At 31.4% G+C, this 15,950-nt stretch overlaps 1 protein-coding gene across 1 annotated transcript in view; it reads right to left on the reverse strand.

Annotated features, from left to right (window-relative positions):
• The window catches only part of Pat1 (Protein interacting with APP tail-1), a 48,875-nt gene that overhangs the window by 20,109 nt on the left and 12,816 nt on the right, over positions 1 to 15,950 (reverse strand). The window contains exon 2 of the mRNA XM_088240191.1: positions 1,283 to 1,421. Within this exon, the coding sequence (XP_088096317.1) occupies positions 1,283 to 1,421 (139 nt within the window). The remainder of the gene's footprint in view (positions 1 to 1,282; positions 1,422 to 15,950) is intronic.

The following is a 15,950-nucleotide window of genomic DNA, read 5'->3' on the forward strand; positions in this document are numbered from 1 at the left end:
CTTCATTCACATTCTCAAAAGATACTCTTTCTTTTCAAGCTCATACTCTTTCTTTTCAAGCTCATACTCTCTCCATGCGGCTCGACTGTGGAATCACCTCCCATCCACTGTAAAAAAAACAACAGCAACTTTGTTTAAATCCCGTCTGAAAAAACATTTCATTTAATTTCCATAATATTTTCTCTTCCTTTATTCCCCTTTTCGCATCGAAGACATACATCAATATATAAACGCTAAAATTGAAGTCCGATATCCGTCGGGTCGTCTCATATGACGCAGCTTAAAATTCTGAGAAAAGTTTTATACACGCTGAATTTTGGCTTTAGTGGCGCAACAGTCAGCATTTTTACCTGGCCAATATTTATGTTTGTAATAAAATAACTTCGTTTTTAAACACATTTTTTTTTTCACCGACCGGTTTCAAAACAAACAAGCTTCTTCGTCAAGGTTTACGTAACTAATGAATTCTTTCCTTTTTTATTTTTTTCATGTTTACTAAATACTACACGTGGAGCCAATAAATCAAGTCTTTTTTTTCTAAAAGGGTGGTAATTTGAGATGAATATTTTCGAAGCTAGACAGGAGTGGACCGAAAGAAATATTGTTTATTTGGTTATTAATTGATTTTTTCTTTTTATGAATCGCTTTTTCAATGTCTAAGTTCTCTAATTTTAATATTTTATTTTCAAAATGAAGTACTCTTAATCCAGCGTCTTTATTGAAATTATGATTATTTTCTATCACGTGGTTTTCGAATTCAGAAAAATTATTATTATTTAGGCACCTAAGTGTTCTTTTACTCTAATATTAAGTTTCTTTAGATTTTCCAATGTAGATTGAATCGCAATCATTACAATTTAATTGGTATATCCCAGATTTATTATATTTAGGGATTTTTTAACAACGTTCCTATATTATTAGTTGTGTAGAATGCAGGTTTAATGTCTGATGGTAGGGAATAAGATAATTGTTTGGAAACAATGTCATTTATAAAAATAATCCGCCTCCTTTGTTATGTGGGTTTCTTTTATTTACTGTGGCAGTAGAATATACATATTTATTTATAAGTTTTTGTTTTTGATTTAATATTTTATCAATTAAGTTCTCAGTTAGTGCTTCAAATATAAAATGTATATTTATTTTTTGTTTTATATTTTAAAAATAAATACATATTTGCAGATTTTACACAAAAAATACATAGTCGGAGCATCAAATGTTATTATTTTGACCCAAAATTATGTTTTACAACCATAATGATTAGTCAAATGTAGGATTGACTCACCTAATCTAAGTCCTAAGTCTATGAGGGAGTCTCTGGAGTGGAAGGTGGGGGCGGAGCAGGAGCCGGCGAAGCGGCCGCACTTGGCGCGGTAGTCCTCCGACAGGATGCTCGCCATCTGCACGTTGAGGTCCACCGCTGTCTGGAAACCAAAACTACCATTATCACAATTCTATTTTTTTTCTGGGATTAAAGGTGTTAACTCTTGTGTGGTTGTGATGTAACAAAAGTCTACATAGGATACAAGACTCGATACATCTTTTCTTTTTTTTTTTTTTAATGGCGTAGTTATATTTTTTGTAATCTTCAAATGGACATTTTCACACAGGATTTGGAAAGTAAAATGTGTATAAATATGCAGGATTTTGACACAAAAAAGATGTATCCTTGCTATGCGAAGATATCAAATTTCCAGAAGGCATTTGATAAAGTTAACCACCACATACAAAAGGGATACAAAAGTTGGAAGCAATCGGTATACATGCATACATGGCGATCTTCTAAATTGGATGATATCTTATTTGAAAAACAGAACCCAAATTGTATGCATAAATAAATTTAAATCATCACCATTAACTGTAACATCTGGTGTGCCGCAGGGCTCTAATCTTGGACCATTATTATTTTTAATTTTTATAAACGATCTTGGCTCCCTGTTAGAGTGTAATGAGGAAGTTCAGTGTTTTTTTTCAAATGTTTTATTCGTTAAAAGACTGTTAAACTAAGTAAATTTTTTTTTTTTTAATTTTTACATATCGTATTATCGGCGCTACGATTTTTCAAAGTTTTGTATTTCTGAAATAACTCCGCGTGTGACGTCAGAGGTTCATTTCCGCTTATTCCCATTCAGTTCTTCCTATTGGTCCAGAAGCGACAAGCAGACCGGAAATCTTCCATAGCTCTCAGATCATAGGTTGATTCACATGAACCAGTGACGTCATTTAAAGTAGTGCGTTTTTATCAAAATATTTTTTATTATTTTTTCTGTACATTTTCAAGAAACTTTGCACTACAAATTAATGCTTTAATTTTTACCCCGCGTAAGAAAACATTTTTTATATCCAATTTCCCGTAGGGCTGAAGTTCCTAATTATCTTTTCTATGCTGATGACTTGAAAATATTTCGTAAAACTGAATCAACAGATGATCACGCAATGCTTCAAAAAGATCTTGATTTCTTAAGTGAATAGTGTGAACCGAATTATATGCACCTAAATGTTCAAAAATGCTATAAAATAACGTTTACAAGAAAAATAACTCAAAACTGTTTTACTTATGGCATTAATAATATTGACATCAACTCAGTAAGCACAATCCGAGATCTTGGAATCACATTTGACTCACGTTTAACCTTTTCCAATTATTTCAATATTGTTAAAGAGAAATCTTTACAAATGCTGGGCTTCATACACAGAATATCCAAGCCATTTAAAAATGCAGCATCAATAATGTGTTTGTATAATTCTCTTGTACGTAGCAAGTTGGAATTTGGAAGTATTGTTTGGTCACCTCATTATGTGATTAATAAAAATATAATTGAAACTGTACAGAAACAAATTCTTCGTTCTTTGTCATTTAAGTGTAACATGGACAAAATACTTCAATGTTATGAAGAGCGCTTGGAGTATTTTAAAATTGAAAAGTTAGAAACTAGAAGACAAATTATAGATATGATGTACTTGTATAATATAATTCACAATAATGTTGATTCAGTGTTTTGTGTTGAAAATAGGTCATTGTACGTTCCCCGTAGGCGTCTGAGATCACCTGATACATTTTACCTTCCAATTTTTACAAACAATATGGCACATTTTAACCCTCTTGCAAGTATGTTAAGACTCAAAATAGAATAAAAGTTTACATTGACATTTATTATGATAGAGCTAATGATTATTTAAAAAAAAATACTATGTGTCTTAAATCAAATGCCTAATCCTTATCTTTGTGGATGTAAATCAATTTTAGTCTATTTTATTACATCTTATATGTTGTTATAATCTTTTTTCTTTTCTTAAAAAAGAAAAAAAAAGTAGTTTATTATGTTTAACTCAATTTTATTTCTTTAACTCCTTCTTTATTCTTATCTTTCACTAAACTTAATCTTTATTATTACTTAAATTGATTTTACACATTTATTTTATATAATTTATGAAAGGTGGTGGAGTTCTATAATTGAGGATATATATAAAGAACGTTAGTAGTGCTTACTTAAAAAAGTGTATGTATTTTATGTATCCTTGTTGAACTTCCAAATAAACAAAAAAAAAGACGTTGTTTCGTGACCGGTGTTTGTGTGAAGGAGATAACAGCATCCAAATAGCACGATATATACGTATACCATGCATAAGACAAGGGAAACATCGCTCGTGTGTATTTTTCTCGTGTTATTGGCAGAGATGTGCGTTTATTGGCAGAAAGCGGGAGTGCACGCCAGTTAAATGACCGGCGTTTTATTATGGAAAGGGAATTATTCAACTCTTATGTTTTTTTTTTTCCAAATGTTTGAATATTCCATCTTTTTTATGTAACACGGTGTTACAGCACTGCGCCCAAAGGATTTTTTGGCACAGCCTTTTAAGAGTTAAGACGATCGGGTTTTTTAAATAGGATTTAAAGGGAATTTTGGAAAGGTTTGATAGAAGTCATGTTAGGATCTGCGTTAGGGTTTTGCCAGTATTGTCTTGATAATTCAATGTACTTATATCGCACCCCCGCTACAAAAGTGTCGCAACTAAAAAATGGTGACCATATTTAAATACATTGTAGCTAGATCTAGAATCGCCACTTCTCTACTCGGTCTACTCCCCGCCCGCCACATGACCGAAGTGCCTCTATAACGGTAGTTTTTATCTAATAACTTTTTTGTTAATCATCGAATGATTTCATTTTTTGCCTAATCCTACTCCATCTTAGAACAGGCTGAGCCATGTTAGACGGAGACTATCCTAACCAGAGGACGCTACGTATTCATTTTCTAATCCACTAATTTTATATAGATTCCCTAGTATTAAATATGTATACTTATTTGTGCAATAAATTTATAAAATAAATAAATGTTTATTAAAATATTTTTCAGTAGGATTCTTTCAATAATGATTCTCATTTGTCTTTGCTTTCCCCGTGCAAACAATAAAAATTACAACTCATTCGCTCTACAGTTTAATAATTTTCGATACGTTGGCGTTGGTGAGTTGAGATTTTACATGCATTCCCCCTTCCAGCTCCCTGCTGGCGCTGCGCCTCCAAGCTAACGGGTTGCGTGACTTTAGATCGGTGTCATTCAACGTGTAGCAGCGAGAGGAGCGCCATGTTATATAACATCCTTTCGCAACATAATTTTATAAAGAAAAAATAAAAGGATTTCGCAGAAAACAGTTTTATAATTACCATGACACAATCATAAAGATATATCATGTATAAAGTCGTAAATATAAAATTTTAACAGGGGTTTTTCTGGTACCCTCCTGCGGAATTTGGGGATTTTTTTCACGCTTAGGCTCAGAAAGCTTAATAAACATTTAACTAGAATTTTAAAAGTCTACATAGATTAAACGCTCCATATAATAGTTACAAGAGATAACTAAAAAGCTGGATTCAAAACAACAAAATAGACGTTTTGTCTTTTTTTGCTCTTTATTTGTTGTTATCAAATCAAATGCAATTTTCCACTCCTACTTTACTTCATTCATCCTCCACCACCCCTCATCAATTCCTCTCCACTATCTCCTTGTTTTGTCTTAATTTCTTTAATTTCAATTTATCTGAATAAAATTGTTTCGATTACTCATCATTTTATTTTTTACATAGATTAAACCATCGTCGCTTTGTTTTATTACAATAGGGAAATATCACTTTTTTACATTTTTAAAGTAATAAAGGTCTACGGAAAACTGTTCAGTAAAAAAATATATTTTGTTACTTTTTGTTTTTTTTCAGTATCAGAGCTGCAAAACAACGTTTATTTGATATTTTAAAATACAATACATTACAAATTGTTACCCACTTAGTCTGAAGACTTTTCGGTGGGACACTTTTTTTTATGACAGGTTTATTTTTTTTAGTAATAAATTTCATAAATGGCACATGTATTTTTTTTATTCTATACAAGTCTACTTTTATGCATATAGTAAATAATATTTTGAGTTTGTCCAAATTTTTGTAGACAAGGACTGGATTCAACTCCCTGGGGAGCTGTTTATATTAACATATTACAACAGAGATGAAGAACATTTAAGATAAGGTAATATAGAAGTCCAGGCATCTACAGGGCTTATGACCTGTCAATGGCTGGTTTAAGTGGCCACTTTACACACTGTGTAACATTCACCATTCTGCCTAGTATGTAGGTGAAATAATTCAATTAGATGAATCTCACCCGCATAAATAAAGGTTTCAGCTCTTTAACTTCACAAACATCAACAGATGAAAGAACTGAAGGAATATAGATGTTCAAATATAGGCAGAATGGTGAATGTTACACAGTGTGTAAAGTGGCCACTCAAACCAGCCATTGACAGGTCATAAGCCCTGTAGATGCCTGGACTTCTATATTACCTTCTCTTAAATGTTCTTCATATAGTAAATGTTTTAACTATAACTATCCAGAAAAAGAGACTAAGCTTGGACTTACACTATAATAGTTGTTTATTTATTAGAATTTATATAATTTTTAATATACTAATACATGAAAAAAAAAAGCTTATGGGATATATAAAGAAAAACAGAAAATAATAATACATTCATACTAATTAAAATTCAATGCAGTTTTTACAATTGTACAAAAAAATTCTTTAGATTTACTTTAATTTTTTTTATTGATATATTAATTTAAATAATAGATTTAGTTCATTGGGGAGATTATTGTAATTATTGACACCTTTAAAGAGAAAACTATTTTGACCATGACTTGTGTGGAATTTAAGAATTTTAATATTATTTTGGTATCTGAGTGACAATTTTAATATTATTTTGGTATCTGAGTGACTTATTCATCTCAAATTCTTTAATTTTTTTCTTCTCTATAAATTTGTAAAATGGAATTTATTTTAGAAATAGTGTCTACTGTATGAACTTTAAATAATTTAAATAGACTTTCCGTATTGAATGTTGAGGGTTTCTTTAAAATTACTTTAATAATAAATCTTTATACTATTTTAAGAGGGTTTAATATATTGGCATGTGCACCACCGTTTTACATTATTTTATTTATATTATCTAAATTAATTTATTAACAGACACTGTATTTAGAATATATTTTTTCGGTCCTTTTATTTCATTTGAAGATCTTTCAAGTTAATGATGGTTTGTGGAAGATCATTGAACCACCTTAGAATAACGCAATTTAATGTTCGTTATCCAAAATAACTTGTAATTCGGGGAAGGCCCAGAGAGCCCTCAGTTTTTAATCTAGTGTTGTTGAGTGTGTACTTATTTGTAGCATAAAAAATATGTTTAAATTTATAATTTTAAATTCCCGCAAAAACGGCCATTCCATTGGCCACGCCCCTAATACTTTTATTTTCTTTTATTCAGGAAACATACAGTACGGTTACATAGTTTTATATTTTACACAGTTAGACTTAACTTTAATGGACCAGTGAAGTTTCCATATTATTTAATAATTATATTACGTAAGGTTGTCAATGAAAGTACAAAAAGGAGAAGGAAAAAAGGAATTTGTTAAAAATTAAAATTAATGTATGAAAAGTTATTTAAAAGTTTTTAGTTAGTATTTACAAATGGAAATTATATTAAAAATGAAGAAATTTTTTTTGGAAAAGTAATTTAAAGGTAAGAAATGAAGAGTGAAAAACGTGCTCAGATATTTAAAAAAAAAACATCTTAAAAAAGGAAAAACATAAATATACACTTACATATTTTATGGGATTCAAAGAAACGATGAGAAGAATCTTTAAACGAAATATAAGACAATAAATTTAAGTCAATTTAAAAAAAAAACTTCAAAATTAATGACACATTATAGCACGAGCAGCAATATATAGATTTTACATACATATACAATATAAATAATTTAAAGTAATTTTAAAGTATAAAAACATAAATGCAGCAGAGAAAGAGGAAAGAATAACAGGTATAGCAAGTAATCTTTAAAATTTGAAAAGGCAATATAAGGAGAAGATTTTAAACCTATGGTAGTTGGTAAAATTTCATTAAAGCGATTTTAGCAGTAATACAAATTTCAGTAGAGAAATTTGATTGAAAATAACAATATTAATGTATGTAATTTGAAGTGATGTAAGAGAAAAAGGGATCAACGGGAGTTTTATTCAAAAGTTTTCAATACACTATTTTTAAATAATTGTAATCCTGTATGATAGATATCTATATGGTTAAAACAGCTGTTAAAAGTGAAACACGATACGTCACGATACATGTTTATTTGTTCCTCGCCATTCAAATTTGTTTAAAATATTGTCACGAATCTTGGCGTCACAACTATCAAGGCCAAACATGTCGCGTTTTTCTAGAGACGAAATTTAAAAAAATATATTTGTGATGTTTCTCTATAAAGTGAATCCATGTTATTGGATGGAAGGTCCTACTATTTTTACATAAATATTTTTATAGCAACAACAACAAACCATCACGCCGTTTCCCCGTAGGGGTAGGCAGAGAGGATAGAACGCTATAACACTCCATCTTGGCATACAGACCTCACTTCCTCTACATTCGTACATCTTCTCATGCACGCACGCCGATTATTCCTACTTTTGACATGTCCATCTTCTAGAATTTGATGGACTCGATCGTGCCATGTCTTTCTCGGTCTTCCTCGTTTTCTGCATCCATCAACATTTGCATCGTAGATCCTTTTAGCCGTTCTTTCGCTGTCCATTCGCTCTACATGTCCAAACCAACGCAGCACCCCTTTCTTGATTCTGTCAATAATACATGTCTCACCCTACTTACTTCACGGATCTCGACATTTGTGCACCTATCATACAACGTTTTACCTCACATTCGCCTGAGGGATCGCATTTCGACAGCATTCAACCCACTTTCATAATTATTTTTCCAATTCCATACTTCGCTCTCATACATTAGAGTTGGAACTAGAACTCCGTTGTGAACTGCTAGTTAAGCCTCCTGCGATAAACATTTGTTTGCCAAAGTAGATTTTAGTGCACCGTTCACCCTGTTCCCGGCACTCACCCTCCTTTCAATATCTTTCTCGGCCTTTCCGTCCCTAGTAAACATACTTCCCAGGTACACAAATTCTTCTACCTGATTCAGAATATCTCCGTTCACGCTGATCTCACATTTAGTTATATTTTCGTCCCTTTCAAAAACCATCACTTTCGATTTATCAACATTTATAAGTAAATCGCTTTTCTTGCATACATCGTAGACTTTTGTTACCAAGAATTGAAGGTCTTCTTTGCTGCTAGCAAGAAGCACGGCATCATCCGCATACATAAGACAGTTAACAGTTATACCACTCATTTTTGCTCCCATTCATAAATCTTTCAGTTTTTTCATACAGTTATCGATGTATATGTTGAACAACCATGGTGACGTTACACATCCCTGTTTGACTCCTTTCGGAATATTAAACCACGATGTGAATGACCCATTCCCCTCCACACATGCTGTGCTGTCCTTATACAGTGACGCAATAGCCCTTGTCAGGTTACCATTTACTCTATACTCCGATAAAATCTTTCACAATTTCTCTCTGTCAACTCTATCAAATGCCTTTTGCAGATCGACAAATGCGCAGTGTACAGTTTCTACTTAAAATCATTTAACCTGTTCGTCTGTTTGTATTCAAAATATATCAAATTAACATATATATATATTACATTACTCCGCTTTTGCTAGATTTGCTTTCAAATCAATTAATCAATCAGAAGTTCATAATTTTACTAAATCCTTTTCTCAGAAGATATTGCCGCCTATTACTCCATTGGAGAGGTCAACATTAGGGTAAAGTCGAGATGGAAGTTATCTTTCCAGTAGTTCGATCACAAATTACTATCGATGTGCTTAAAAACATGCTAAGCATTTGAGCGATCACAATGAACAATAATGAACATGCTTAAGTTATCGCAGTCATAAGTCAACGCGTGTGTAATCTCTAAGTCAACGCTCGTGTCGGTTTGTTTTTTGTTTTCTTCGTAAATAAATACAGTTCATTGGCAAAAAAATCGGCGTTTACTATACAATATAATACAATATATTGTATTTGCAAAATGGTAAGGAGTATTTAATACAAAAAAGGTCAAATTAAATTACAATTACTATGGCGACTGTTTTTCTTGACATTTGGCTTGCCAACCGCCGGCTCAATGCAATAAATAGCATGATAAATAATAAATAAATAAATAAAAATAGCATTTTTTTTATATTTTCCATATTTACACCGGTGAAATTTAAATATGTGATTGCGCAGTGGGATTATACGTCGCGAAACGTAAATATTTTGACATTTAATATTAGGTGTTCACGGATTTTTTTTATTTATTTATTTATTTATTTTGTTCATTAACGCCCAAAAGGCATTTACAAAAAATAAAAATGAATTACATGCTAACATACTAAATAATAAACAGAATATACAGAAAAAATATGTGAAATTAGTTAGAAAGAATATGATAAAAAGTTTTACAAAGTAAAAAAAACAATAATAACAAAGGTATGCAAGAAAAAACAGTAAGCATATAAACAAAAAATGCAAAGATATAAGCTTATGAAATAAATTCTGTAAGGCAAACAATAAATAAAGTGTTACGGTAAGCAAGAAAGACATTTTTAAGTTAAATTAATAAACAAGCAAGCATATATTATTACGAAAAAATAAGAAATAAAAATATGTATCTATGAAATACGTATTTGCCAATACTACAGTGCAATTTGATATAATGGTAAAAAATAAAAAAACAAGTATAAGGTAATAAAAATAAACAAGTAAGTATTTTTTTTAAATTATGAAATTGAATTGTCAATAATGGTTTGACGAGCAGCTACAAATAAACTTGATATTTTGGACTTATAAGATGGTAAAGAATTGGACAGAATGTCTGCAGCCGTTCCATAAGTGTTACCTAACCTATGCAGTCTCGGTATCAATGAATTGTTTTGTTGGTTGGAAGAAGTACTGGAGCAATGAAACAATAAAGTACTCCTAGTGTTGACAGCCGGTACTCTAAAATTAATCAATTCAAGTATTTTTGGTGCGTCAAAAAGAGAGTTTACAATTTTATACAGTACAATGAGATCATTAATAGTTCTTCTTTCAGAAAGTGTTGTTAGGTTAAGCAGTGTTAATAAATAGTCATAATTCACATTTTGAATTGGAATGTTTAGTTTGTAGTTTATATATCGTAGAAATTTATGTTGAATGTTTTCTATATTATAAACATGAACATTATAGCAGGGTGACCATATTGATGAATTAAAATCTAAATTACTTCTTACAAGAGAACAGTATAATATTTTCAATGATCGGATGGACTTGAAGTTTTTTGTATTTCTCAAAATAAAGCCCAACATTTTTAATGCCTTGCTTGAAATTTCATTGACATGATAAACAAAAGACAATTTTTCATCAAAAAATACCCCGAGATCCTTTATCATTGATACGGTAGAAAGATTGACACCGCCAATACTGTAACAAAAAATGAGCGGTTTTTTTATTCGATGAAAACGAATGATCTGACATTTTTTAGTGTTTAAGTACATTTTATTTTCTTTACACCACTCATCTAGAGAATTGAGGTTCTGTTGAACGGACAGACAATCTTCAAAGGTCTTTATCACCCTATAAATTTTAAGGTCATCCGCAAAAAGTAAAAACATGACGTCATTAAAATTTTTTGTAATATCGTTGATAAAAAGTAAAAAAAGCACCGGACCCAAATGAGAACCTTGAGGTACACCACTGGTAGCCTTAAAAGAATAAGAGGAAAAAGACCTTACTTTTACAATTAATTGTCTATCGTTCAAGTAACTAGTTAACCAGTTTAGAAATTTACCTCCAAAACCCATTTTACATAATTTAGCTAATAGTAATTTATGACAGACCTTGTCAAAAGCTTTACAAAAGTCAGTGTATATGGAATCAATTTGTAATTTCTTACCTAGTGATTCACTAATATAATTTTCATAAATAAGGAGGTTAGTAAGAGTGGATCTATTAGATGTAAAACCATGTTGCTGAGGTACAATAATACTCTTAATTTGCACCGATATTTTATCAAGAACAATACTTTCAAATAACTTCGGTATTGTAGACAGGATACAGATTGGTCTGTAGTTTGTAATGTCATTCTTATCGCCTTTTTTGAATATTGGGATAAGATAGCTAGATTTCCATTTATACGGAAAACAGCCTGAGGTTAAAGAAGTGATGAAAATATTTTTTATTGGTTCAGCTATTATAGGTAAAGAAGATTTTAAAAACAGTGGTGGGATATTATCGGGACCAGCAGATTTACTAACGTCTAGGGCTTTTATTTTATTTATGACATCTTGAAGAGTAATTTGGCAACTAGAAATATCCAAGACGCTATCTAAGGCCATATAAGGAATGTCGTTATCGGTTATTACATCGTCAAAAACACTTTTAAAATAATCTGCAAATAAGTCAGCAACTTTACGTGGGTCATCTGCTCTAATGTCGTTCAAAAACATTGAACTGGGGATACTGGATTCACCTTCTTAAGAGAATTAGTAAAATTCCAGAATGTTTTAGGATTGCTAGTGACAGAAAGTTCTATTTTATTAATATAAGATTCATAACTTGCCCTAGATAACTTTTTACAATCGGCACGTGACTTTTTGAATTCCAAGTAATGTGAAAGAGAGTTTGTTTCTTTAAAGCGTTTGTGGATACTTTTTTTATTATGTACAGCAACAATGGCATCTTTACTAAACCATATTGGAAAAGTAGAAGTTTTGGCAGTGCATAATGGGACATACTTATTACTTCACGGATGTTCCATTGTGATTGCGAATACGATAAACAACCATGGTGAGAAATTGTTATCACATCGCTTATTAGCACGTCGATAGTTATTTGTGATTTAGATACAGAAACGGAATCATACCGAAACTATTTCAGCTATGAAATAACTAGAAGCGGCCGTGAAAAATTGCCTCATAGAAGACAAGATAAGAAATTTTGTAACAGAAAAAGTCTTATCAGTAAAAATGTAGACAGTACAAAAATGCTGAATGACCAAGATATCTCATGAGAAATGCCTAAATGTAGAATTTTTTTAATCTGGGATGCATAACAAATATAAAGGTTTATTAAAAGCGTCTTAATTCTTATGTACGTGGAAAAAATAAGAAAACCTGCTTAAATATATTTCCATGTTTTTTTTTTTTTTTAATATTTGCATTCTTATGATTTAACCAATTACTTTAATCGGAAATCAAGTTGGAGTTAAGCGGAGTTCGAACCTCGGATCTCGGATCCATGAATCCGCGACCTAGGCCACGGGACCACAACCCGATTCAACATTACTGCAAAAATATATTACGCTTACAACAACAACAAAACAACATCATGCCATTTTTTTTTAGGGGTAGGCGGAGAGGATAGAATGTCATATAAATCATACGCTTACACAAAAATAACTTAAAATATCAGGTGTCAATAAAAGCCGTTTGTTTTTTTTTTCCAAATTTTAAAATGGGTACCAAAAGTTTTAAAAAATTCTAAAGGTTGAACATTATTCGAAAGAAAATTTTCTGCTCTAAAAGATATTGCGTTTGCTTTTACGTTACATTTATTTTTATATTTGATTACAAGCCTCCAAAACGGAATGTCAAGTAGACGAAAGTGAGGATTTTCGACATCTCCTTTTGTTCGCGTTCAATCGAGGGAATAAAGCTGCCAAAGCTGCACACGATATTTGATACGGTGAAGATGCCACGAATCGTTGACTAATTTGTTGTAAAATAATGAAGGAGACTACATTTATTGTAAAATAATGATTGACTAAGTTGTTGTAAAATAATGAAAGATAATACATTATTGACTAATTTGTTGTAAAATAATGAAGGAGAATACATTATTGACTAACTTGTTGTAAAATAAAGAAGGAGATTACATTATTTACTAATTTGTTGTAAAATAATGATTGACTAATTTGTTGTAAAATAATGAAGGAGATTACATTATTTACTAATTTGTTTTAATTTTTTTTTCTGTCCTCTTGTTCTCTTCGTTTAGAAAAAAATAGACGCAACTTACACTGAAAAAAGTAAGAAATAATTTCGCCTAATAAGTAAATATTTCATGTTGACCCAATTGGAGACCAAACCCAGAACCTTATGCATAGTACCACAACGTGCTCTACTAACTAGTAAACGACGAAGTAATTTCTTAATTTACGTTGAACACTATATATATCTAAATAGGAATAGGAAGTTAACCGTGATAAGAATTGCGCAAAGTCCGTATTGTGTATGCCGGAACAATCATACGTAGTTATGCAAAAAGCGGCCAGTCTACAATTCTGAAAAAATGAGACATTGGTTTATTATATAAATAAAACACGAGTGATACTTTAATCCACAAATTTGAAATATCCAGTGACCGGTTTCATCGCTTTCGCGACATCTTCGAGACTGGTATCTTTTTTAAAGAGTTAAATGTATTTATACAGAACAGAGGTAAGGATAGATAATTCAAAGTTATTTGTAAGTAAATTAAATAAAGTTATTTTTATCTTAAGGATCATTATCAACAAATTTTCTTTGGGTTTACTAATGAATTGAAATAATGCTATTTTAATGAGTTTAAGTATTTTATTTTATTTTTGGTATCCCATCCTTCGTGAGTGTGGTTTTGTAAATAATGATTTCTGAAAAACAAAGGGTAAAAAGTCATAAGTATGTGCATTCTCCATTACTTTACCCATTGTAATTTAATTTTACTAAATTAAATACTCACACTTATTTGAAAAAAGCATTCAATTTCAGTTGCTTTGATTGTTGCTTCCTTACTGGCAGAATCATAGAATAAGCTACAAATATTAGAATATTCTTTTAATTTTAATGATAATAAAATAAAAATATATGATCATACCTTTTTATTTTTCTAAAAACAAAATGATAACTAGCTCGGAAACAATTTCACACACACAATAGGCTGATTGCGGACACAGTAATATAATAAAACAACGTGTAAAAGTGTGTCTGCTAATAGAATCGCGGCGGCTACTGTCGTTTGGAGTCGGCCGAACCGGGGAATCCCACGCCGGCACCAACCGGCATAATAAATGTAAATCGGCATAAATCGAACCGGCGCAAAACGACGTTTACCTGTATTTTAATTTTATAAATGCTTTGATTTTAAAATACCTGATGAACAAAATCAAATGAATGATTTTTTTATTCGATCAATTTACATTGATCGATTTGTCCCATCTCTAACGTTTTTGCAAAATGATGTAACCTTGTAAGAACGTCGTTAATAATTAGGTTTATTTTAGTTTTCTTTTAGTTTTAAAGCTGATTTTATATATTAATGTTGATTTATGTTTCAAGCATTGTATTAAAAAAATAAATTATCACGCCAGATACAAATGATTTTTCTTGTGTCAATATAAATAACTCCTTTGGCGTTACTACAAAGTTATGTCGTCACTTTTTCTGACAACTGTCATTCTAATCATGTTACATTTTAAGGACTATAGGGTGTCTGTTTTCTGCAAAATTCACATGATGTATGCATTATTTATCATTTGTCAAAGTAAAAAAACATTCTGGCTGTTGTGTAGATTTAATTATTCACTCTTTTCACAAAAGTGCTATTATCTCAGTTCCACTTTTCTATTACTGGCTGCTTTCTGCATTACTACGTCCAATTTCACAAGGCGGCAGGCAGCAGACGGCAGACGGCACGCCCGCCGCTGTCGGTGCGCCGGGAGATGGTCCGAGTGCCGAGTGGGACAAATGTCAGAGGTTAGTAGTTAGTATGACGGCGCGCCGGGGCAGTATCGCCCCACCCCGGCTGATGGAGGAGCGAGCGGGAGTCATCGACACTGACATTCGCATCCCAATACGGGTAGATAAGGCGCCCATTGGCGACCCGGCCGCATATTATAAGATAAACTCGCCCATTAAGTACCCGACCGTAGCGAGGCGCAAATCAGAGGCGAATCGTACATATAAGCTATTACGCGCAGCTCACCTATCACTATATATAATAATGTTTTATAGCAATTCAAATAGATCAAGTCAAAGAAGGAATCGTGTGCTAGAAATACCACATTGTAAAACGAGGCTAGCACGGACGTGCATATTTTATTTCTCAAAATTTTTTTTTATTCTTTTTTACTGATAATATTTTATTGATCCCAAACTTTCAAATTTTTTCTTCTTTTAAAAAACACGCACTATCCTGGATTTAAACTAAAAATATTAACTCTTTTTTTCTATGATATATTTTGTCGCCCTTTAATAATAAGGAATATTGTTTTTTTTTATTTATTTATTTCCTTTTTTAATTACTATAAAACAAAAAAGTATGTTTTCTTTCCTCTTTCTTATATTACGGAAAAATATTATACCTGTCTTTTTATTATAGGAGCAAAAATACATAAGCATTTCTTGTATACCCACGAACAGGCCATGCCTTCGTGGGTTTTTTTGTTTAGTAGTTTTACTGGTAATATGTATTTCATTGCTATGTAAT

The sequence above is a fragment of the Micrasema longulum genome, unplaced genomic scaffold, assembly GCF_059751315.1.
Source record: "Micrasema longulum isolate JH-2025_06_02 unplaced genomic scaffold, ASM5975131v1 h1tg002375l, whole genome shotgun sequence".
In the NCBI taxonomy this organism is placed as follows: Eukaryota; Metazoa; Arthropoda; class Insecta; order Trichoptera; family Brachycentridae; genus Micrasema; species Micrasema longulum.